This window comes from Gymnoscopelus microlampas (assembly GCF_963454915.1).
Source record: "Gymnoscopelus microlampas genome assembly, chromosome: 8".
Taxonomy (NCBI): Eukaryota; Metazoa; Chordata; class Actinopteri; order Myctophiformes; family Myctophidae; genus Gymnoscopelus; species Gymnoscopelus microlampas.
This window is the reverse complement of record NC_139945.1, coordinates 11833983-11861065: the sequence shown is the minus strand read 5'-3', so window position 1 is coordinate 11861065 and position 27083 is coordinate 11833983. Positions and strand designations below refer to the sequence as shown.

Genomic DNA, 27083 nt, shown 5'->3' with positions numbered 1-27083 from the left:
TTCCGGTCTAAAGAGCAGAGGACCGCCTACTCAACAAGATGGAATTACATTCTCTCTCTGTAGCATCTATTGTTTATTTGGATCCCCATTAGCTACTACCTTAGCAGCAGCTACTTTTCCTGGTGTCCACACAAAAATAAATCTGAAGATTGTAGAAGAGATAGTTCGGCCTGAGAGGCTAAAGTTCAGGTAAAGCACTGTGCCGCCCCTCATATCTTGTCGATCTACTGTACTATATACCATTGATAATATTAATAATTTGGTGCTAGATAATAGCATAATAATGTGATAACATGAGAACAGGCTCACTTGTGAGCTATCACTTATTGACAGTACACAGTAGAGTGTAAGGAAACAGGGAGGGAGAGACGAGGAGTGACACGCAGCTCAGGTTGTCGGGCTCGGGAATCGAACCCACGACTCGCTGTCAGGCTTACTCGCTGTATTAGAGCCTATATGTGGAATGCGCCTTAACCACTATCCCCCCTCACTTTGTTTTGGACGTACAGTGGCGATTTATCCCCCCTCTTGTGAAAATTCCTCTATTTAATTGTCCGTCTCCCTGCTTTCGGATCTGTGTGTGTGTGTGTGTGTGTGTGTGTGTGTGTGTGTGTGTGTGTGTGTGTGTGTGTGTGTGTGTGTGTGTGTGCGTGTGCGTGTGTGCGCATTGGTGCTTGCTTGCGTGCTTGCTTGCGTGTGGTCAGCAGCTTTTGGATGCACGTTAAGTGTTAAAAAAAGGCCTTAGTGCAGTGGAAGTGATAAAACCTGTAGATTGATGCCAACATCTGATGGATCGGACTGGACCTGAGGGTCACGGCTGGGTCAGGATGAAATAGTTTAATCAGCTTTGTTTGTTGACAACTTTGTTATTTTTTGGAATTCATATTTTTTTGACCAGCAGCTTGTCACAAGAATGCTTTCAGTCCGTGTGGAGAATAGATTGAAGCATTTTCTCCTAACCTGTCAGAGAGAACGAGAGGAGAATGAACATGTGTGTCAGTAAAGCTATGGCACCACTTAACACCCTGTGATAAAGATTCACACACTGTCACACTTATTCTGCCTGTCAGCCATTATTCCATGCCCCCCCACCCCCCCCTCCACCTCTCTCTCTCTCTCTCTCTCTCTCTCTCTCTCTCTCTCTCTCTCTCTCTCTCTCTCTCTCTCTCTCTCTCTCTCTCTCTCAAACTCACTCATTTATCTGTCTCTCTCCCACTCTTTCTCTTTGTGTGTATTGCCAGAGATTGAGACATTCATCCATCCAAATTGAATTACTTACTATAGAGGTTCAAATCTCCCAAAGTGCTCTCTTTCCACTGAAGAGCCTGTATATTATAAAGTCATGTCATGTTCGTTCCGCTGTTAATGTTATTATCTCTCTCTCTCTCTTCATACTCACCTGACTGGGCTTAAGGAAAAACCTGATGGGGTTCATGCATGAGATGTTACCTCATTGTCACATTGATATTGGATAGCCGGCCAGCTCTGATTTCATGGCCATGGTGTGCCTGCTTGCCTGGACATGTGAATGAAAATTGATTGGCGGATGTATGTGTCTTGCTAATGGCTAATCAGTCCTTTTCACTATCTTCCAAATGCAATTTGAGACTTCCACTGTAGCATCTGCCAGGCTGCCATCACAGGCAGATGGCATAAGCCTCTAGGCTGAGTTATATACTTAGATGGCGAGTGGGTGTCGCACACCGAAAATAGCCGTTCTACAAGCTCCCAACATGTCGCGTTGTGACGCGTTGTGAGCTTGTAGATCATACGTGACACCGCCGGCTGTGCAACTAAAGCATAAATCATAATGTGTCTGGTTCAATCGCTGCTGGTTGCAGTTTATCACAGATTGCCAGGGTTCCTTCCTGTAAAACCTTGGAACTTTTTGGTGCACTTAAGCAAAATTACCAAATACGTTTATGTACACTAATGGTTTCCAAACTGGGGGGTGATTAGCTTAATGTGCAACATTGTTTTCTCACTAAACAGTAAACAAACCAAAAGTATAAGTGTATACAGGGTATCTGCACATTTCTGAAGTTACAATTTAATGACTTTTAAGACCTTTTTAATACCAAATATTACCTAAGAAAGAGGCAAACACTGTGAAAATAGATCTACAAGCTCGTGGTTTGACTATTTTCACAAAATGTATCTGTGGAACCGAGTCAAACTAAGTGTAATACCTACAATTCCAAGTACTTGTCAGGGCGGGGTGGTCCCCAGTTCAAATATGATTATTTTAGGGGGTCGCGGCCTGATAAGTTTGGGAACCCTTGGTGTAGATCTTATAAAATAAAATAGTTTAGGTACAGTATATCTTATGTTTGTAACAGACATGATGACCTTCGATTAGGTTTTGGTACAGTAATCATGCAAGGAGGGATGGGTACAGTATGTTCACATGCAGTTGCAAACTGCAGTTGGACGGCAATACTCCAAATTTTCCGCTGTAAACTGAAAACTATTCAGACTCCACTTTAGCTCCGTAGCACTTGTACAATCTACAATTTAAAATGTAGGCATTTAGCAAATGCATAGAAATAGTAATCTAGGATCATAAGTAAACCAAGAACCTATCATCAGTCTAAAAACAGTATAATATAGAAAAAAATAAAAATATGTACATTGAATCTATACACATTATAAGGTGCCAGGTCAACAAATGACCTGGCATCTGTCTACATAACATGCTGCTATCTAAATTACATTTTAACCTTTGCATAAGCCTGCAAGGTCGTCAAGGCTAGACGACCTTGACCTAGTTATGACGACCATGCAGACATACCGTGGTCATTTTGTTCTCATGTTTTTGTTACTTAGGCTTGTTTTTCTTGACCACAATGTTATTTAGCATGTTATTTAGACATAATGCTAGGTTCATTGTTTACCTGATAACCTATACCTTCAATGTACAGATCTTTTTTTTGCTTGGTTTTACCTGGGATCCTCGTTTACTGAGGCACTAGACTCTAGACCTCTAATGCCTAAAGTACCTAGACTCTAGACCTCTAATGCCTAAAGTACCTAGACTCTAGACCTGAAATGTCTAAATTGTAAATTGATGAAAGCTATATCTCGCAAAAATACTTTTTTTCATTTATCCAGCAGAAAAAAGTGGGAACCTGTCCCTGATTAGGAGTCTGTCTGGCAGTGGAAATTCAACGATCAAACTTGATATGGCAGCTAATTTCCCTTGGTACAATACAAACTCAGAGAATAATAATCATTCAATTATACCTTCGCCCCTCATTGTCATTTGTTACATCCCTCATGGGTACAGAATATGACCTCAAATGACTAAACATCAACATCAAAGCACAGTCGTACTACGCAGTACAGATTCAATATGAATTAAATAGTCACATTTATTCTGGGTTGCTGTGCTTCCTGTCATTATCACTAGAATGACATCATTCTGGATCAAAGGCAACAGAGCGTGATACTCTCTAGAGACATCATTTCATTAACTCCGTCTAAAGGGTTAACTCTCATTTAATGCGGATGAGTTGGGGAGAAAATGGTTTCCTCTGCCTTTTGCATCCATCCTACATTAACACGTTTTATGAAAATATGATTATTAGAGATACAGCTTTCATTGCCTGTGTGAGCGTTGGCATTCTTATGTAACACCACGCCTCTGCTTGCCTCATATATTCATCCTTCGCTGTCCTCAGAATAACCTGCTTTCTGAAACACAAGGCATGAGATAAAAACAGTCTCCTGAGTCCTCGCTCCTCCTTGCCGAGGAGTTGAATCAGCCTGTTCGCTCGTCCTCCTGCTGAATTTATTTTGTTTCACACAATTCTCTCAGGAATCAATGCAAGTTCACTGTCAGCGTGGTACCGTTTACCGTTCAGGTGTTTTGCACCATTTCTGGAATGTTTTACAAACATTCTTCTGATGCTGCAGGTTTATTTTCCTGCCTTCATTCATTCAGCGCTGGTATGACTGGTTCTGTATGTTTCCAACTTATACTCCCATCGTACAACGGCGTCGCTTGCCAAAAAGAACAGATCTACAAGCTAACAATGCTTCCCAATGCTTCCCAATTGCTTGTAGATCTCTTCTTTTTGGTAAGCGATACCATCATACTACTCCTACAGAATATACATTAAACACTTCATATGGTTGAGTCCCCCAGTCCCCCAGGGCTATATGCCAGTGTCTTTTCTGTTTTCGCTCTATATTAAATGTATTCGCTGAAAATAGCAGATCGACAAGCTCACACACGCAAAATATGGATCCTGGGGTCTAAGTGGTTAAAAGGTTAACATTTACTGAAATTAAATTCAAAATGTAAACAGCACGGAGGTACTGTACAGTAAAACACTTGGGCTAAAAAGGATAACACAAAAACGTTGTTTCCATTGTGGTCCTATGTAAAAGAGCAGTTAAGGGTTAAATGAATCATAGACATATATACACATATATATATACACCGCATTGGCCGCTGCTGTTCTTTGGAGCGATGCCATGTTGGAGAGGCAAAGCCGCACCTCCTAATACATGTACAGTATGTCTATTCGTTGTCTGGCAAAATATCTCCATATTGTAACATTATGTGTTTTTTTACGGCTTTTCAAGTGGTTTTGGTTTGTTGCAAATGACAGACATGTTAATTCTGTTATGATACAGGATACTTTGAAAACAACACATACTTTTAAAAACGAAAAAGGTTTTTGTCTCCAGGTGCTTCTATGATATACTAGTTGGGTCATATATGGCACTTCCGTGACCGTGGAGAGCAAAGGTCCGTTTCTCAATGGATTTGTCATCTAGGAGGGTTATTAAACACATTTAGCCGGGGTGTCTTTTTTAAAACGGCGGGGAAAATTTGTGAGAGACCAAAATCCAAAATGGCGACCGTGAAAATGAACTTTTTAATAGTTTGACCTACAAAGATGCACAATACATGGTTTCAGAGCTTATTTTGGTCAAGGAATACATATTTGGTGTTTATATAATGATTTGACCTATTGTTGACCTTCAAATGCAAGATGGCTGCCAATTATGAGCTCCAAAAGGTGTTTCTTTCAAAATCGTCACAGAGCCTTCTTATTAGGCTCTAATGAAAGCTCTGCTCATGAGTTGAATAATATACAGTATAAGTACACAGAAGTAATCTCTGAGGTCAATACAGTCAATGTTTGTGTGTAAACAACAGTTACTGAGTTGCAGTTTCCCATTAAATAGTGTAGGCTACTGAGAATATGGTGTCCAGTTCATCCCATCCCATTTTCATAATGAACCAAAAATAAATTAGCACTATAGCCCAACATAACATAGTATTCTAATCTGTATGCAAAGCTAGAAAGGCTAGTTGCTTGAGGTGAATCTAAATGTCAACTCATTTGTCACCCTTATTTTATAGTATTGCTCCCAGTGTTTCCTGTCTGTCTAGTTACTTTTACCTGCCTTAATTGGCTAACCAGTCCTGTGATTTTGTTAGTGTTTCCACCTGTGTCTTCCTAGTCCCCCAGCCTATCCCAGTGTTGATTGTCTGTTGAGTTCACCTGTGTCCTATTAATCCCTGTCTATTTATGCCCTGTGCTTGCACTGTGTTTATGTTGGTCTGTAGACCATTGTCATGTGAGGTTATTAGTCCTTGTTTTTTGTGCTCAAGAATCTTGGACATTTGATTTTGGATAAGAACCTCTCTCCAGAGCAGGATGCACTGCACGCCCCATCTGTAGTGCTTTCCTCGTAGTGCTTGGTCTACCAACCCCTCCACTACTACCCCTGCTGTAACCAGAGTGTCTGCCATTCCAGAGCCATTGAATCGCTTGTAGATGGTATAGATGGATGACATCAGCTGGTGGAAAGGTGAGGATTGGGAGGATGTCCTTGCACATTTCTGGATTCTCTGCCTTGAGCTGAGTGAGTGTCTTGTAGATGCATGGTCACCAACAAGAAAGGAAAATGGAATATTCTTCTGCCGCATGGCCTCCACATGTTTCTCCATGATTCATTGAGTCATTCACCACTGCTTGAAGGTTCATTGTATGTTGTGTGGTAATTAGGCTTGCTCTTGTTGGGTGGTGGATGACAGCAGGACTGGGCGTGGTCTTGTACCATGATTGTCTACACGAGACAGTGCATGCATCACAGAGCGAGCACACTGCAGAGCTCTGTTATCAACCTGGGCGTAAATGTCCATGGCATGACAAGGAGTAAAGATCTGGTAGACATTCTGCACAAGAGCGGTGTCTGCATCAGCTATGCAGACACCCTGCTCCTCTATGACCATTGGGCTCTGATGGATGTGGAGGCATCAGCAACCTGCCCACAGGAGTTCGCAGACAGCAAGTCAGCTATTGTGATCATCGACAATGACGACTTCAAGATTGACACTATGACAGGTGAGTCTACAGGAGTCCATCGAACAAATGTCATGTACATGCAGCCAGAGAGCTATGAAACGAAACCAGGTGAAGAGACTGCTGAAAAGCTCACCAAGAAGAAGGAAATCTCTGCACAGCTAAAGCAGAAGTGTGCAGAACTAACAAAGGTTTGCCAGTACAGATGCCCCCCTGGTAGCAAGAGTGAGCCACCTGCTCGTCCCAGGGTAGATCCACCAGTGGATGGGTCAGCTCCACAGCGTGCTCGCTCTGTCATGCACTGTCTCTTGTAGACAATCATGGAACAAGACCACCACCTGAAGACCAGTGAGTTCCAGAATACAGTGGTGCCCAGTCCTGCTGTCATCCACCACCCAACAAGAGCAAGCCTTATTACCACACAACATACAATGAACCTCCAAGCAAGTCAGTGGTGAATGACATAATGGTGAAACATGTGGAGGCCATGCGGCAGAAGAATATTCCATTCTCCTTTCTTGTTGGTGACCATCCAGAAATGTTCAAGGACATCCTCCCAATTCTCCACCTTTCCACCAGCTGATGTCCTACATCTATGCCACCTACAAGCGATTCAAGGGCTCTGGAATGGCAGACATTCATAAGTCCAAGATTCTTGAGCACAAAAAACAAGGACTAACAACCTCACATGACAATGGTCTACAGACCAACAAAAACACAGTGCAAGCACAGGGGTTAAATAGACAGGGATTAATAGGACACAGGTGAACTCAACAGACAATCAACACTGGGATAGGCTGGGGGACTAGGAGGACACAGGTGGAAACACTGACAAAATCACAGGACTGGTTAGACAAGGCAGGTAAAAGTAACTAGACAGACAGGAAACACTGGGAGCAATACTATAAAATAAGGGTGACAAATGAGTTGACATTTAGATTCACCTCAAGCAACTAGCCTTTCTAGCTTTGCATACAGAATACTATGTTATGTTGGGCTATAGTGCTAATTTATTTTTGGTTCATTATGAAAATGGGATGGGATGAACTGGACACCATATTCTCAGTAGCCTACACTATTTAATGGGAAACTGCAACTCAGTAACTGTTGTTTACACACAAACATTGACTGTATTGACCTCAGAGATTACTTCTGTGTACTTATACTGTATATTATTCAACTCATCATGAGCAGAGCTTTCATTAGAGCCTAATAAGAAGGCTCTGTGACGATTTTGAAAGAAAAACCTTTTGGAGCTCATAATTGGCAGCCATCTTGCATTTGAAGGTCAACAATAGGTCAAATCATTATCTAAACACCAAATATGTATTCCTTGACCAAAATAAGCTCTGAAACCATGTATTGTGCATCTTTGTAGGTCAAACCATTAAAAAGTTCATTTTCACGGTCGCCATTTTGGATTTTGGTCTCTCACAAATTTTCCCCGCCGTTTTAAAAAAGACACCCCGGCTAAATGTGTTTAATAACCCTCCTAGATGACAAATCCATTGAGAAACGGACCTTTGCTCTCCACGGTCACGGAAGTGCCATATATGACCCAACTATACAGCCCCAAACTGCACATGACTCATGACACAGGCATATCTCTTGCAGTGGAGTTATGGCAAGTTGCCCGGAACAATATGGCAGCAACATTGATGTATGATCCAGTAGTCAATGCGGTATATACGTACAGGTTACATGCAGTGGTGGACAGTATTGAAGTACATTTACTTGAGTACTGTACTTAACACATTTTATTTTTGTATCTGTGCTGCTTTACTTGATTATTTGTATGTTTTGGATACTTGTGACTTTCACTCCACTACATTTAAAAGAATATTCCCTTATTTTTTTACTCCACTACAATTCTAGGAAGGGGAATAAGTACAGTACATTATGAATTAACCACTTGAGCCCTATTTCAAATAGTGAAAATAGCCCATCTACAAGCTCACAACGTGAAATAAAATGTTTTTTTGTCCAATCTGTATGGTAGAGTATGTTAATACAATATATCTTTGTCTAACTTTGTCTTCCTGTTCTTCTATTGAGACATTTAGATTGTGTCAAAGGTCATGTCTCAAATTTTGACCTGATGGTCAAGATTCAATTTATCCCCCGAGCAAGCAGGCAGGCTTTATTAGCTCAAAGGTAACAATTTCAGCACATTTCGGGAAACCGGGTTTAAATCCAGGGTAGAAGAGGAAAGTTGCAGCTTTAAGTATTTTTTTTAAATCATGTACTTTTTAAAAGTAAGTACTCAAGTACAAATTTGACAGAGCAACTTTCACCTGTAGTTGAGTAATATTTGACCAGGAGTATCATTCTATACTTTGACTCAAGTACAGGAGTTGAGTACTTTGTCCACCACTGGTTAAGTCATTGGTTCTCAAAGTGGGGTCCGGGGTAGCACCTCAGCAAAATGTGTTAATACAGCTTCACAATCATTTTAACCACTTTATCCATTGGCTATTCAAAAATAGTAGATATATAAGCTCACAGCCCGTCACTTCGTGCCGCGTTGCTAGCTTGTACATCTGCTATTTTTTAACATTTGTTGTTGAATAATTGTAAATGTTTTAACACAAATCTTGTCTTCTGGGGGTCCCTGGCACAAAACATTTTCAGATGGGAGTCCCGGGGTATATCAATTTTTCGGGTCCTTGGCTCGAAAAAGTTTGAGAACTACCGGGTAAAATGTATTGCTCAGAGACACTGGGCTGACTGAGGGGGTGAACCGGTGACCTACCCATTCCCATTTCCCAGATGGCCTCTCTACCCTTCCTGCTACAGCCTAAATAAGGCTACAGTACATCCCCTCTTTCCTCGTGCAGCACCTAGAGGTGCTCTAATTGCGTTTAGGTCCATCATGTCCTCGTCGCTGTACTTTTGTCAGCAAAGACGACGGGGTGGATTGGCTCTGTCAGAGTGGAGAGAAGAACTGGCCCTGCTGTAAAAGCCTGGCATCAAGGACTAACACTGGCAAACGCCTCTGAGCAGGACATCTGAGGACCCAATCTGGGTCACCCTGGAGAGGCCACTGTGTGTGTGTGTGTGTGTGTGTGTGTGTGTGTGTGTGTGTGTGTGTGTGTGTGTGTGTGTGTGTGTGTGTGTGTGTGTGTGTGTGTGTGTGTGTGTGTGTGTGTGTGTGTGTGTGTGTGTGTGTGTGTGTGTGTGTGTGTGTGTGTGTGTGTGTGTGTCAAGGAGAAAAGCTACAGATGGGACACACTGGATGAGAGACAGAGTCACATCTGGCTGCTCCACAGGGTAGAAAGATGATTGCCTTACAGTATGTCCCACCAGGGAATCATTGGAGAGTGTGTGTACTGTATGTATACATTCTACTTTATGTGTCTCTTTTGTGTGCATGCAGGAGTCAGCACTCTTGTCTGTGTGTTGTTGTTGTTGTTGTTGTTGTTGTTGTTTTTGTATTGTAAAAGTTGATCTGTCTGTAAAGGGGTCACATTGTTTGTGCACTCTGCCATCATGTGCATTATGTAAGACATTTGAACCAGTGCCAGTTCCTTTAACCACTGTCAACCTGGTGTCCCTGTTCTGGGCAGCATCCCTGAGCGCTGCACGGCACGCTGGCTGCTCACTGCTCCTTAGGGCGTGTTAAAGGCAGAGGACAAATGTCCCCTAGGCCGGGGACAATAAAGGAAAATCTAATCAAATGTCATTTTAGCTAAAACTTAGCATTCTCAGTCCCAGTCCACATATATTGTCGCTTGAGCAAAGTTACATTACATGTAGTGCCATGCTCAGGAACTCTTCACGGGACTCTCATGTCCGCTTCTGACAGCACACCTGCCTTGTGTTAAGTTTCAATTTCGTTTTCAATGTATCCTGTGTCACGTGATGCGGACTGTCCTTAATGTTGAAAAGTGAAGCTCAAGGTGTTGACCCTTGATGACGCAAATGGGGGTCCCAACGAAGTGTCAGTATATGTGACGAGTTGGAAGTGAAAATGTGTTGCAAAAGTATAGAAAATAGCAGATCTAAAAGCTATTGTCGCTATTCGTCATACGACAAAGTATGTAGAGCTTAATTGGTTAGGTTTCCTGTGAGATTTCTGATGCCAGCATCTCATTTAGGAGATGTACCTTTGGTGTTTATATTATACTGTAGCGCCTCATAATTCTCTTATCAGAGCTTCAAAAGAACAGCAGTGAGGTTTGTTTCTACTTAAAACGGATAGTTCCCCTCCTTGATTATGACCTATAACCACGTGTATCAGTATTGCTGTCAAACAATTTGATTCAAAATGTCAGATTTTGTTGTGAATTTTGATTCTGATAACATTTTATGCTAGAAATAGACCATGCAGCTTTGCTTAATTGTCTCCGCCAGGCCGAAAGGCATGGCGAGAGAGTATGTTTTGCCCCCTGTCCGTCCTTCCGTCCGTCCGTCCGTCCGTGTGTGTGTGTGTCCGTCTGTGAACAGCTAATCTCCGGCACCGTTGGCTTGATCGCAGCGAAACTATGCACACACACTCCCTGGATGCCAATTCAGAACCTCTGCCCCAAATGTGAAACTGTGCACACACACTCCCTGGATGCCAATTCAGAACCTCTGCCCCAAATGTTTCACATGGGCCTGTTATAGCGCCACCAGGAGGCCGCTTTTTCCAAAACACATATTTTGACAGTACTCCTACAGATTTTGTCCAAACATCATGCAAATCGGTACACAGTATCTCTATTGTCATTAAACAAAACGGGTATTTCAGATTTTTCTTATTCCATCCTGATTGGCAAAAAATGGCTTCCAAAGTTTGCAGGAGTGCTCCGTTTTGAACAAAATGTCTCAAATCATGATCACAGCATGCAATTTCCCTGAAATTCTGCACGCTCATTCCCACTATGCCGAGGAAGAAATGCCACAAAAAAAAAATCAAATCAGCCTCATGGTGGCGCTATAACAGGCCGATTCGTGTTTTTACCTATAACTGCACCGATCTGTATAAAACTTTGCATACGCACTCCCTAGAGGCCAAGGAAAAACCTTTGTCCTGCATTTTTCACATCTGTCTTTTATAGCGCCACCAAGAGGCCGACTTATCTAAAACACATTTTTTTATATTACTCCTTCACATTTTATCCAAATTTCACGCAAATCTGTACACATGATCTCTATAGTCATGTGATCAAGACGGATCTGTTTGATTTTTCATATTCCATCCTGATTGGCCAAGATTAACATCTAAAGTTTGCAGTAGTGGCTTGTTTTGAACAAAATGCCGCAAATCATGTCTGATTGCGGTGAAACTTTCCACACACATTCACATGTTGAGGAACAAATGCCACCCTTTTAATATTGGCCTGTTATGGCGCCACCAGCAGGTCAAATTTAGCAAAACACATTTTTAGAACAAAATGCCTCAAATCATGTTTTAATTGGGACATGTCTATGATTTTCACGTTGCTATATTTGGTAACCATTTGATAAACGCAATAAGCCACAGGAGGCTGTGTTTTACAAGTGGGGTTTAGTCACGCAGCTAACAGCCCTTAGGTGTTGGCTTATTGCTTTAGTAGACAACATCATTCTCTCTGTCTCACACTGGAAACCCTCCATGTCTGGAATATTTCAGGAACAGTTCTTCTGACCCAAATCCATTTCCTCACAGAGGAAGCGGATAGTCATGGAAAAAAGAGAGGGATTTATTTGAGAAGGCTTTGCGAGTCAGACTAGACTTCCATGGAAACCTGCCCAGGCTTCCAATCCAAACCCCCCCCAACCGAGGACACTAGGGATTGGAGCTTAAAGACCAAACAGAAACGTCTTGAAAACTGCTTTCAGAAATATAAACGTGAGCACCAGTACTGGATGGAATGACAGCTTACTTTAACCTCTTGGACGGATAATGGGGCCAGTGCCCAGCTAGGGGCCCTTGACTACCAATTTAATAAAATGTACATAGGTTAAAGCTCAAATACAGGGGCCCCCAACCTATAAGTACAAGGCCCCTCCTATTTGGCCATAATGGGGTATTCGGCCGCCCTATAGCGTCCCTTTTGTGCCAAAATAAGCCTGGCGATTCTGTCAGGTATGTGACTTTATGTCGTTTATGATATTGAGTTACATTTGATATGTCTGTGTTTGGAGATATCATTTATGTTTCTTACTCTTTGGATAAATGAGTACTTTTTCACCGCCAGTTGATGCTTCATATCCATACGAGTAAATTCGGCTCAAAAGGCTCATTTGTTTATTTTTGGAACACAGTTCTGTTATGACGTGATCTAAGATTCCCCAATGGGATGGCCAATGTAAAAAAATTACTCTGTGACCCAGGGGGATAGCGCCCTCTAGCAGCAGTGATGTCAGACTTCAGTGCTCCATTGACTGCCATTATACAATTAAAAGTTAAATATTTCATAAAACATAACATAGCAAGTACTGACAGTGTGCATAAAAAGAATTGCCGCTGATCGGTTTGCGAGTTTATCCCCTGCGACAAACAGACATAAACACTCAGACATAAACACAGACAGACCCTCTTATAGACGACAGCTTAGCCTGCTATGGAGCCTCACCATAAAAACAGAATAAGGGTTTATTTGGAGGCTGTACACAGAGTCCCTGGGGTGGAAAGAAAAGCATTGCTGTCAACAGAGAACATCCACCACCACCACAACAATAACAAACTGCAAGCTTCATGGGAAAATACTGCAGCTCTCTGCTTGAAACGCCCTCCTCTCATTGGCTGTGCCAGTGGTGGGACCAATCCCCACATCCCACAGCTCCTCAGCACCACAGGCTGACACACACAGATATCTGCAGTACTTTAAATCGTCTCTGTCGGGCAGAAACCTCCTATCTCCATATTCTAACTTTTTGTGTTTTTTCATAAATTAACGCCCTGCTTGATCATACTACAGCGTCACACAAACGTATCAAAAGTAGCAGATCTGCGACCTTGTAGATCCGCTACTTTTGATGCTTTTGAATTTGAATCCTGAAAAGTAACAATTTTGGACATAATGAGGTTTCCACCCGACAGAGACGATACGCACGTGCGTTTGTGTGTGTGTTTGTGCCAGAAAGTCATGTTCACCATAATAAAACCTCTACACTAGAAGCAGTAGATAAATACTATAGTATATGAAACCTACAGTATGTAGACAAAACAAAGTGCATGCCTTAATATCCATTCGATCCGGGAACGCATCTGTGTCATTTTAGATGTTTAGCTATAAACCATTGTTTTATACTTTGGCTATATGAGCTTAGATCTGCTATTAATGAAAAATCTTGAACATGAAGTGCAAATCTTTGAATACATACATTTTTTTAAACAACATTTTTAACTCATTGAGTGCCATTAACGTGTTTCACATGTTTTACCGCTATGGTGCAACGTGCCATTAACGTATTTCACATGTTGTTACCGCTATAGTGCAACGTGCCATTAACGTGTTTCACGTGTTTTTGAAAAAAAATGAAAAAAATAAAATAAAAAAAAACAAGATATCATCTGAAGATTTGCAGCTCCATCCACTCCTTGTTTAACTTATAACTTAAAAAGGCTGTATCTCGCTTCCTAAGCACTTTTTTTTTACTTTGAAAAAATAAAAAAATAAAAATCATAATGGCCAGAAATAGATAATAATAATTTGGGCACTCAATAAGTTAACTAAAATCTTTGCTTCTGGGGGGGGGGGGGTCCCTAGAACAAAATATTTTGAGATGGGGGTCCATGGCCAAATACATCTCATTTTGGGTGGTCCTTGACATGAATAAGTTTGAGCACCACTGATATTTAACAACATACGTTTTTCAGAATACTGTAGACGCGTTCCCGGATTGAATGGCTTAACCTGGTTGCTTGCTAAAGTGCTGACAGAAAGCCAGCATAATGTAGCCCGTTGGGAGCTGTGTGCTGGCCAGGGACAGTCATGCAGAAATTGTATTATTAGGAACAGTACTGCAGAGACACATACTGCAGGACATCTGGTAGCGTTGAACTGTTGTTACCGTTAGTTAGAACAGTGGTTCTCAACCTGTGGGTCGGGTGACATGACTGTGAAGTGACAACGTAATTACTTAAGACCTTTTTTAAACCTAAAGAAATGAAAAGAAACTAGAAAAAGTGCTCCTCGGAGCACAGGTCTCCGCCAGGTCAGGTACGTTATTGTGGCCTCCTGGTGGCGCTAGAATAGGCCAATGTGAAAGGGGTGCCATTTGTTCAAGGGCTTTTCACTGCAATCGGACACTGCATTCATGATTTGAGGCATTTTGTTCCAAAAATGTGTTTTGCAAAATTAGACCTGCTGGTGGCGCTATAACAGGCCAATGTGAAAAGGGTGGCATTTCTTCCTCGGCCTATTAGAACGCGGGTGCGTGTGAAATTTCATGGAAATCGCGAGCTGCGTTCATGATTTGAGGCATTTTGTTCAAAACGGACCAATCCTGCAAACTTTGGAAGCCAATCTGAGGGAATATGGGAAATCGGATAAATCCGTGTTGATCACATGACTATAGAGATACTGTGTACCGATTTGTGTGATGTTTGGACAAAATCTAGTAGTAGTACTGTATCAATAAATGTGTTTTGCACATATCGGCCTCCTGGTGGCGCTATAACAGGCCAATCTGAAAAATGTGGGCCAGAGGTTCTGAATTGGCATCCAGGGAGTGTGCGTGCACAGTTTCGCAGCGGCCGGGCCAACGGTGCCAGAGATTAGCTGCTAACGGACGGACAGGACGGACTGACGGACGGACAGACAGACAGGGGGTAAAAAGTTCAAATATGATTATTATGGGTGGTCCCCCCAGTTCAGATATGATTATATTGGGGGGTCCCCAGTTCAAATATGAATATTTTGAGGGGTCACGGCCTGAAAAGGTTGAGAACCACTGAGTTAGAGAACCAAGAAAGACAAACATCACACAGAAAACATCTAGGGGGGAGTTAATGATTAATCGTCTAACTGTTAAACAATAATAAGAATTGTAATTGATACTTTCAGTTAAACTATTCATTTATTATTATTGTGTTTCAAATATCAATTTATCAATAATGTCATTAAATATCTAAATACTGACTGAAAAACTGTCTGGGGTGCTCACAAAAGTCTGATTAGACATTAAAATGACCCCTAACATGTTTGAAAGTGAAATATCCCTTCAAGCTTTATTTCAAATATAGTGAAACTGAAAATAGATCTACAAGCTCGCAATGCAGAAGACGCAATGCGACACACGATACAGCAGTGCTTTTTAATTTGTACTTTGAATACTTAAGCCTTTTTTAAAGGCATGTACTTTTGAATACTTAGTATTTTTAAAAGCAAGTACTCCAGTTCTTTAAGTCAAGTACAAATTTGACAGAGCAACTTGTAGTTGAGTAATATTTAACCAGGAGTATCTATACTTTGACTCGAGTACTGGAGTTGAGTACTTTGTCCACCACTGAGCAGGATGTAGTGTAACTCCGCTAACACATTTTTGAGCAAGTGAAAGTACATTAAATGTATTTCTCAAGGACAGGCTGACACAAAGCTTCATATAGGGTACACAGAATGTATCATTTGACACAGTTTCCACTGTGTGACTCATATCTACAAGTGCTTTACGCTTAGAATGAAAATGAAAAACATTTCTGTCATACTTGATCTGGGGTCCTATAGAGATAAAGCATGATGTTTTGTTATATTATCAATAAAATAAATCATTGCAGCTGGTCTGGGGTACAATGAATGCATTCAATATCCAAGGCATAAATAATTAAACATCTGCCCATGGAAATAGAATAACTGATATTAGATTGTGTGTGTGTGTGTGTATGTTTCCATACATTAGCACAACGATATTATCAAGGGAATTGCACTTTCATTCCCCCTAGGATGAATACAATTGTTTCTCATGTATTACCTTGTGAAGAACAAGCTTGTGCTTGTGCTCTTTCAGATGCATTATTAAACCAATGAATGTATGTGTACCGCCCAGAGATATTTACGAGCAATACAGTCCGATGCAATGATATCATGGCATACCTTCATACATTACATAGTTTCACTTTAAATCATATTTGATCACACCCTCTCATATCAGGACCATGCAGTAATTTAATAACCACATGAACCCTAGCTGTTAGGATCGCTGTGTGCGTGACCCAGGTGCACAGCAAGGAAGAGGCGAATTGAAGGCCAAAGCCCACAAGGGCAAGTTTATTAACCAAGGTCAATGACAAGGAAAGATGAGGGGTGTGGCCTCGGCTGGCTGCCACGACTCAGCTCAGGATGCCTGGGTTCTGGAGAGGAGAGGAGAAGCAGGGTCAGTGATAAAATCACAGAGGAAAAAACAAGTGCGCTGCAACTGTGTGAAGTTAAGCAGGCTAGAAGCTCTACAAACACTGGAAAGCTAAGTATTGGCTGGCTATACTTTACCATACGTAAGGCTGGTTAAGCTCTGGCGCCGGGTGGCATGCAGGCCAGGCTCATGTAGAGTTTGGAGGTGATTGGCCATGAAGGGCAGGTGAAGAGATTGTGCTGTGGAACCCTCCTGGGGGCGCTGATGAGTGCAGAGAGCCCACAGAACATAGATTACCGTAATTTCCGGACTATAAGCCACTACTTTTTTCCCATGCTTTGAACCCTGCGGCCTAACGGTGCGGCTAATCTATCGATTTTTACAGCTAACGGCCACTAGGGGACCTTCTAAATCTATGGATTTTACACCTGCGGCTTGTATACAGTATGTACACATTTGTTTTTTTCCATAAATGTGGCTGGTTTTATGTTTTGTTGTAAATGAATGCCCTACTTCATCATACAAGAGTGTCGCACGTAAGTAGTGAAAATAGCAGATCTACAATCTCACAACGGCCGCCTAGCATTGCGAGATATTGTGAGCTTTTAGATAGGCTATTTTCGGTGAATGGATTTTGGTGTAGAGGGAAAAAAGGAGCGGCCGTAGTATATAGACCCCTGGGGGACTCCGGTCAACAAAATTATACAGTATATAGGGTTTAAGTGGTTAAAGGCTTCGTATGTAACTTTGCCCTGTGTTTACATATCAAAACATGTGTTTACCCATCATTTCCCTCTATACCACAGCCATCAGCCCCTGGGGTAATGTGGTGGTGTTTACCTGCAGAAACACACTGTCTTCTCACTGTATTTTGGTGTTTTCACTGATTGTTTTGGTAGACGGGATGTTTTTGTTTTTCAAAACAAACAGTGAAAACAACAAAATGCATGATGTGGAGGGAAAGGATGGATAAAAACATGTATTTATTGTTTTGTTATGTAAACACAGGGCAAAGTTACATTCTATGCTATATCTTTAAAGTGAAGGTAGCTAACATGAGCACAGAACAGGGTAAATAAAGTAAATATTCATATACCATGTTGAGCTGTATGAGTGGCTCTGTTCTCTGCAGACAGCCTCTGTGATTCAGCAGTTTTCTACCTGCAGCCAAACTCTGCATAGCAACAGAGACGTGGGGCGTTTTCTGCCTCTGAAGTGTTCTCAGACCGTGACTCAGCTATTTTTGTGCGCATGATATGATGTGAACACCTCAAAAGAACTCAGACTACACCTCTGAAATGAACGGTTTGCTACAATTCACTACCTTCACGTTTATGATTCAATTAAATGAACCCTAGTATCCCTATTCTGGGCATGTCATACTATAGGTGAGAATTTTGTGGAAGTAGGCGAACATTGGACACAAAATAGCAGATCTGTCGTTTTTTTTGGGCAAAGAGATTTGGTGGAGAGGGAGCAAAGGAGGGCATCCAGTACAGACCCCTGAGGAGGGACCCCGGGAAATGAAGTATACTGAACATCGGTGGATCTCAAAGTGGGGTCCGGGGACCCCCAGGAATCCTTGGGGGGTTCCAGGGGGTCCCCAGCAAAAGTAGTTATATAGTGTCACAATCTTTTTCACCACTTTAAAAATATTAATTTATATGTTGGCTATTCAAAAGTAGTAGATACAAGCTCACACACGTCACAAGCTTGCACATCTCATATTTTTGAATATTTTAGAAAAATATCAACAATGTTTTGAAAATGAAGAGTAATTGTAATTGTATTTTTTTAAACATAAATCTTCTCTTCTGGAGGTCGCTGGTACAAAACTGGGGGTTCGCGGCCAAACACATATCAATTTGGGGGTCCTTGACATGAAAAAGTTTGAGAACCACAGAAAAGCTCTCCAGGTTCACTGCGCCCTCTCCCATTTTACTTTAGCCCTCTAGGCTTGCCGTAGACAGATGGCCTGTGCCAAACCTAAAAAAGAACAAACCTAAAAAAGAATAGAAAGAGAACTGATGCTCTGTCAGAGCTGAAGTCGAACAGTACTGACTGTACTGACAGTGTCAACGCAAACACAACTCAGTCCCTTTTCTGTTGGTCCACTTTTTGGTCCACTTTAGAGGACTGAGTTTGGTACATTTGAAGGACTATTATCTCCATATTTCAACGTTTCATATTTTTCCCGTCACTTAATGCCCTATTCCATCATGTGTCAAGCAAAAGAAGTGAAAATAGCCGATTTACAAGCGGCGTGACGCGTTGTAGGCTATTTACTTGAGCGGCTGTTTTCACTATTTCTGTAAGCCACGATATATTGGCGCTGTCGGGCAGAAACCTCTAATCTCCATATTTTAACTTTTTGTGTTTTTTCGTGAATTAATACCCTACTTGATCATACTACAGCGTCACACAAAAGCATCAAAAGTAGCAGATCCACAAGCTGTAGATCTGATACTTTTGCATTTTTTTTAATCCTGAAAGGTTTTGGACATATGAGGTTTCCACTCGACACTGACGATTATGTGAAAACACCCAGAGACAAAAGAATGGATTGTTCATGTGTAAGCTTTGACTTCCCTTTAGAGAATGAGTCGGTCTTTCGCAGGTATTTCCAAAAGGAACTGAGACTTTTTAACTGAGATACTTTTAAAAAGACAAAAAGCCTTCTATAACAAACCACATAGCTTTATAGTAAGATTGACATGTAGGCTAGTACTCTATAGCAATGGTTTCCAACCTTTTTTCCTCAGAGCCTCCCTTTTTACCACAATACATGTTTTTGGCGAATATTCCTCCCAGAATATGGATGCTAGGGTTCAAGTGTATGGTTAATGTAAAACGAAGAGAAGAAAAGTTCTTGTCACACGAAGATTGCAACTCCCCTGTAGTAACTCTGAGGACCCCCTAGGGGCCCCGAACCCCTTGTTGAAGAACCTTGCTCTATAAAGGAGAAGTTCACAAGCTTTCAGTGTCAGCATTCTGGCTGAGGTTGCTGCCTAAACAAGGACAGAGTATATCAAAAGTGAAAACACACACTTCAGAAGGCCTTTGGTGTCCAACGTGAAGGATTGTGTTTAATTGGCTGAAAGAAGATGCTGTCTCAGGTGAAACCCTCGGCCGCTTTGCAGAGGAGACGCCTGCTGTGTCCTTCCAAAGTGAACCAGCCCGTCAGGACTGTTGCAGCCAGGTTGGTCAAACTTAATATACTGAGCGGAGATAAAAGCATACAGTAATAGGATGGGAAATGAGCTTTTCTGCTTACGATCCATGGGAGTTGTGTGTGTGTGTGGCGTATCGGATAGCGTAGGAGGAGGTAACGGGCAGTAATATATACATTTAAGCCCCATACTATACAACTGACCTAATGGAGATTGTATGGTGGGTTAAACATAAGGAATGATCTGCCAGCTACTGTAGTTAGGCCTGTGTGTATTGGAAAGCATCTGGCGGTACCATATGTTTAAGCAATAAGCCATGAGAGGGAGTGCTATATCATGGTTATTGGCATACTGTAAGCAAGGTGATATACGGCTGTTAAGAATACATCACCATGTATAGAATCTCAGTAAAGACCATGGTAAAGATGTTTCTTTTTTAAATAACCAGAACAGTGGGATCTGTATTGTAGTATTTATCACTGTAGCACTACTTTTTAACATTTGCCTACTGTAAAACATCAAGCAACAAAAACTAAAATAAATCAGTAATATATATACTGTATACATTTTTTATTCAAATCAATATTGCTTTTGAAAATTATCAAAAAAGATATCATATGAATACGATTATAATTTTTTTACACCCCCTTCCAGCGAGGCCAGCTAGCCAGGGTATAGGAAAAGGGAAAGGCTTGTGATAATCCCAGGGTCGCGACCGCTCCCAAAGGAAGCCGCCAGCGAGGGCAGAGGACAGGAAATGGTTGGAGGGGGGAAAAAAGAGAGAGAGCAACCCCACTATGCAGCTGCAGCGTGAGAGAATAAAAGAGGAAGGGTGCAGGAGAGAGAGAGAGAGCGGGGGGGGGGGGGGGCATTCATTCATGGCAGTGACAGTGTCACAGTGTGTGACTGTTGGTCTTCGCTGCTCTAGTTCATCATCAGTGGCGTTAGACTAATATGAGCATGCTTCCTGGTTGTCACAACACAGCCCTCTCCCTCAGAGGTGACATGTCTCGGAGGGACCAACGTTACAGGAACCGTGTCGGTCGCAACCGGTGAGTTTTATCTGTCTGTCTAGATGGATGGATGCTACAGTTAGCTTTAAGCCTGATTTATACTTAGTTGTGTGCTGGGGTGTCGTGCTCAGTAAATCGCATATCTACAAGCTATCTGCTATTTACAGCATGGCAACTAAGTATAAATCAGGCTTTAGCAGAGCGACGACGGCGGTTGATCTGGGTTTATAATTGAGTGGAATGAATGTGTTCATTGTTCAACTTGTTGGCAAATCTCACTTAACTTAGTCCCCCAGGGGCCTCTGTTCTAGGCATCATCCCATCTGTTTAAATATCTTCGCAGACAATTGCTGCCAACCTACAAGCTCAGAACACGTCACGACACGGTGTGTTGTGAGCTTGTAGATCTAGTGTTTGTTGCAGAATGTTTGCCCCAGAATAGGGATGCTACTGTAGGTTTCAAGTGGTTACATTTGTTGTCTTTCTAACAGAAAGGAGAAATAACCAGCAATAGAGGCTGCTTTGCACTGTTGAATGGAGAAGTTGAACGATATTATAACAATGGTTCTGTTTTTGAACGCTCCCAGTCGAGTGGTTTGTGTCTGGCTGTTACAGTGCAGTTTCACTTCCTTCTTGAAACCTTTTTAAAGTAATACAATCAAAAGTAAATATAACAGGACATAACTAATCTAACGCAGTGTGTAAAACTTTCACTCCAACTTTCACTCCATACATGCATGCATTTGTTAAATGTCACCTACAGTAGTTTGATTGATTGATTGAATACTTAACAGTTTGCAAAAAAGTTACAGTAAGGTATAGTTACCGGTATACAATAATGCTAAAAGGATAACACAAATTGTGGTCCTGTGTATTCAATTCATCAATAAAGACATACAGTACTATACAAGAAATCATCAATACTAGGAGCAGTAAAAGTATATTTTCAGAAAAACATTGGTGGGTTATTTCTTTTGGCAAGCTAGAGGACTTGTCTAGGTCCAGTTGCAGGTGCTCTTTTATGGCGGTTTTGAAGGAGGGTACGGACTAGGGAGTCACACTTTTTGATGGCTGGTGGTAGGGCATTCCACATTTTGGTGGCATAATAATAGTATGAATTCATCCCCATGTTTGTGCCAAATCTGGGGGGATTGAGATCAGTGGAGCTGATCCAACACCTCCCTAATGACACAGCACATGGCGTAACATCCATCATCATGACAAAATAATGTGTCATAGCTCTTGTCACAGTTCTCCATTGTGGCTCCATTCCAGACAGGACTAAAGCTTTTGTTATGTGACAGCAGGGCTGTCAGGGTGACACACTCTGTGCTGTCTAGAATGTGACAGTTGCTTCAGCATTCACGGGAAGGTTGGATGTCACTTTCATCATTACATAGGTTAAATGGTGTTATAGGGGCTATAAGTGATATGTAAAAATGTGTTTTAGTTAAAAAGTTAAAGCTCTATACAGTCTCTCCAGCTCTTTGAAATACATTTTTCAGGTCAGGATACCAATGTTATCCAATCAGGGGAGAGAACCCCACAAAGATCATTCAGCTTAATTTTGTCAGCTTATTTGTTTTTTTTTTACTTCCATTTTAATTTCCCACTCTTTCCTGTATGATATCTCTCTCCTGATTGGATGAAATTGGTATCCCAAATTGAAAATGTATTTTCTGTTCACTAAAGAGCTGGAGAGACAGGGAGACACCTGTTACTGAGTAACAGAATATAGAGCTATTTAACACTTATTATTACAAAAACATATCAGTCCCCCCGTCACTTAAATGTCAGGTTTTGTCTGGCATCTGCACTGAAGCTTGTGTTGTATTGCATTACAATGAGCTTATTTCATCTCTCATGAGGGATGGATGCTCATACAAGTGATTAGGATGGATTATGGCTGTATTATCATCACACAGCCTCTGTTGGATGCTGATTGTGTGTGTGTGTGTGTGTGTGTGTGTGTGTGTGTGTGTGTGTGTGTGTGTGTGTGTGTGTGTGTGTGTGTGTGTGTGTGTGTGTGTGTGTGTGTGTGTGTGTGTGTGTGTGTGTGTGCGTGCGTGCGTGCGTGCGTGCGTGCGTGCGTGCGTGCTCGCGTGCGTGAACAGAATATCGTTTCCGTCGGGTGGAAACCTCATATGTCCAAAACTGTTACTTTTCAGGATTTTTTAAATTACAAAAGTAGCAGATATACAAGCAAAAAAATAAATACAAAATTGGAATAACCCAACAGCGACGATTTGTGCTTGCATGCAAGTACTGTATGTCCATGTGGAGATGTATGTATGTATGTGTGTGTGCATGCATTATTGCGTGCGTGCGTGCGTGCGTGCGTGCGTGCGTGCGTGCGTGCGTGCGTGCGTGCGTGCGTGCGTGCGTGCGTGCGTGCGTGAGCGATAAGCATGTTATCCCACTCCTTCAGGCTGTGGGCTGCGTCGGAGATGTCACATGTGTGTGAGAGGACATGTTAGTGGTGTTAATCACACTAAGTCACAGTGGCTCAGAGACCATGGGACACTTCTATAACCACTTTAAACCCCTATATATAGGGCATGTCATTATAGGGCAAACGTCAAATAAAGTCACGTTCTAAAACAAATTGCAGATCTACAAGCTCACAACGTGTCCCAATGTGTTGTGAGCTGCTATTTTTGCCTGACACGTCATACGACAGAGCATAACATTAATTAAGTGGTTAAATATTGTTGTGTACTGTAGGTTATAGACCAGCATGTCAGAGGAAGTCACATTTGTCATGAAGCACTTTATAAATTATCTTGTGTTCATCAGTGAAACTCACCAGACATATTATTACATACTTATTGTTGTTGTCAGGCAGAAACCTAGTATCTCCATATTTCAACTTTATTTCTTTAGGACCACAATGGAAACAAGTCCCCAGGACTTTTTTTTTTGTGTTATCCTTTTACTGTACCTTCGTGCTGTTTACATTTTTAACTAATAAAGTATTCAATCAATCTACAAGCTCGCAATGAGAGGCGTTGTGAGCTTGTAGATCGGCTATTTTCACTATTTTAAAAAGGTTTGTGGATAATAATAAAAAAGGAACGGTTTTGGACATGGTTTCCGACACCGACAGCAACAATATTTTACTCTCGAATATCTGTATAAGTGATGTAACAAACGTTGAGTTTCGACCCTTGAGAGCGCACTGTGATATAGAACGTAAGCATTCTTTAAGCAACACAATGATCACATTTGGGTTCATATTCAGGTCAGTCAGTTCCTCACTGTGTTTGAGGCAACATTGAGTCACCACTCTGGGGTTCAAACATTACTGCTGTCATCATCACTCTGTAGTGTTTCTGCAAGACCATCTGGTCACTATAAGAACATGGACAGTGTGGGTCTTCAACAGGGCGCCCGGGACCCCCAGGGGGTCCTCAGTGCAGCTACTACAGAGGGCCCCCCAAATCTTTGTGTGATTGCAACTTTTTGTTTTAGTTTTTTTTGCATTAAGCACTTGAACCCTAGCATCCCTATTCTGGGGGGGACATTCACCAACAATAGCAGATCAACAAGCTCACAACGCCTCGCGCTGCAAGGCGTTGTGAGCTTGTAGATCTGCTGTTTTTTGCAAATAGTTTTGGGGGGAAAAAGAGCAGACCAAGTACAGAGGCAACGGTCCAGTTTAAAAATGATGATAGTGCCGTCGAACAAGTCTATGAAGCTATATATGAAATCTATGAAGAGAGAGAGAGAGAGAGAGAGAGAGACCGGGAGGTGCCCGGTTCGAATCCCCCGGACCGACATGTTGTGACGGTCCGGCACTGAACCCCCTAAACTGCTTATTGGCCAACAGTATTAGACTGTGTGTGTGATTGTGAAACAGGGTGTTACTGAAAAAGACAAATAGCTCTCAGTGAACCCCCCTGGGTAAATAAAGATAGTACGGTTGTTTGGATTGGGTTTAAGTAGAAACCACATGATTGATGTGCAGGTACTGTAGGAGTAACCTTGACAGGTGTGGCTCTCCGCCTCCATTGACAGCTTGGCATGAACTCCATTATACAGCCCACAGGTCTCATCATCTCAGACAGAAGTTGTGCTGAAATGTTAAACATTACATTTTTTTCCATAGTTTATTTCCTGTTGATCAGATATTCCAAACAGAGATGGATGTTTTACCAGAGCTATTCACTGGGGACAGTTTCAGTGAATACACACGTATCAGCCAAATCCTTTCTAAATGGAAGTTAAACTTAATCCTCTTGTTTAATCAAAATAAAAATAGAAATGCCAAAAAGAAGATTAGTAAATAACACCCCCTCAACAAAAACTGTTTTGACAGCTATCGACAGCTATCTTTTGTTTTGTAAAGACTTTTTGGGGTCTTTTTATGCCTTTATTGATAGTTCAGTAGGTTGACAGGAAATGAGGAGAGAGAGATGGGGAGTGACACGCAGCAAAGGCCATCGTGATCGGGACTCGAACCTGTGACGCGTTGTCAGGCTGCTTTGAGCCTTGGTGCCTGGACCGCTATGCCAGCCATCCGGGCCCCCGATAGCTATCTTAAGTCATAGTAATGTGTCACAGGTGTATGAACAGGGTAATTGACGGCTGGGCAGATAGTCTCATCAGTGTGACAAGATTAGCTCTGCCTGCTTCTTCGTTTCATTTCCCGTCCATGGTGCCAGGTTTTATTCTGGTATTGGAGGAGCAGCCTGTGCAAATGGTTTGCTGAGCGGAAATACAAACGGTTTGACAGATGTCAGATGGTGGGGATTTCATCTCTTTCAAGGTGATTAACCTCTTAAGCCCTATTTTATACTTAATTGTACGACAGTTGGAGTAAAAAAGTAGCAAAAATATATCAGGAATCCAGACGAATCTGCCAGTGCAAATTTAGTTTTTGCCCCAAGCAGATTAATCTGGCCCCGGTGATTGGATTTCACTGCCCCCGAAGTTGAGGGGCACCAATCAGGAACCAGTATACAAATATGGGTTCGTTTTTTTTTTTATCCGCCCCTTGGAAATGCAGGTTCCACACAGAGATTCCAGACTAATATCTACACAGTGACATTAGTCTAGCCATGCCAGACTTGCAAAAATAGCCTAGTAAGTACAAGCTCAGCTTGTATTGGAATGCGATTCCAACATTTCTCCCCCAAATCGATTCTTTTCATTAGAATAGATTGCCGTTTTTTTTAATTAATCAATTACGTTGATTAGTTTGAATAACTGTTGCACCCCTATTGCTTTTTCTTCCCTTCTCTCAATGTAACATTTGAATGCCCACCAAGGTAATATTTCACCCGATATTCTGAAGAGACCTTATTCTATAGAGGGTATGCGCATGCTTAAAGTGAATGGCACATCGAGTGGCAAAGCGAGTGGCAAAGCAACATGCAAAGTGAGTTTAACATTGTTTAATGTTGTTTAATGCAATCAGATATGACTTTTCTGTTTGGATGCATGGGCTGTCAAGGCCAGAAAGTCTTTTTTTGACACTCAGTAGGCATTCCTGCATAACTTCCGGGTTTGATGATGATGTCACACGCATACCCTCTATTGCCTTATTCTGTATCACAGAGATTGATTTTTACTGTAGATCTGAGATACGAGTGACACCTTGTTTTGTCTCCCTACCAAAGCCTCTCTCTGCACTGTCCATGGTTGATAAAATCAATGGTAGTGTGACTGTCTGTTCTTCACACTCAATGGCAGCTGCAAAGACGACGGGAAGAAAAAGTACCATGAGGGTGCATGCTTGATTTATGCCTGCTCCTGAATCCGATCTTTAACCATCAATCACCCCTTACAAATGCAATCTCATTCCATTCATCAGAATACACAGCTCCACACTTCAAGCCTTTGTGTGGAAAAAAGAAAACAATGATGCCGTACCAAAATAGATCTGTCACTTTCACTTAATTAACCTTGGGTAGAAAAGAAAAGACGTTTCAAGTGTCGAGCTCTTCATCAACATTCTTAACCACGTCAACCCTCTAGTCCAGGGGTCTTCAACGTTTTCAGGCCAAGGACCCCCTAGCTGAGAGAGAGATGAAGTAGGGACCCCCCTCTATATATTGTATAAAACCTTTTTTGTTTACTTGGTCTGCTCTTTTTTCCCTCTACACCTATACCTCTTTGCCAAAAATAGCCGATCTACGTGCGAGGCGTTGTGAGCTTGTAGATCTGCTATTTTTGGCTAAAGTTCTCCTCAGAAAAGGGATGCTAGGGTTCAAGTGGTTAAGGTAAAAAAAGAATCATACCACACAAAGATTTGGCGGACCCCCTGTAGTAACTCTGAGGACCCCCTAGGGGTCCCGGACCCCCTGTTGAAGACC

The 27083-nt window shown here is 41.9% G+C and overlaps 1 protein-coding gene across 3 annotated transcripts in view; it reads left to right on the top strand.

The window, feature by feature from the left end:
* The window catches only part of limk1a (LIM domain kinase 1a), a 112067-nt gene that overhangs the window by 9367 nt on the left and 75617 nt on the right, over window positions 1-27083 (top strand). The window contains exon 1 of one of the 3 annotated variants that reach the window (XM_084063726.1): window positions 20707-20805. The exons of the other annotated variants lie outside the window; for them this stretch is intronic. Within the exon in view, the coding sequence (XP_083919852.1) occupies window positions 20708-20805 (98 nt within the window). The 5' untranslated portion in view covers window position 20707. Of the gene's footprint in view, window positions 1-20706; window positions 20806-27083 lie in introns of those variants that run through there. 3 annotated transcript variants of the gene reach the window in all.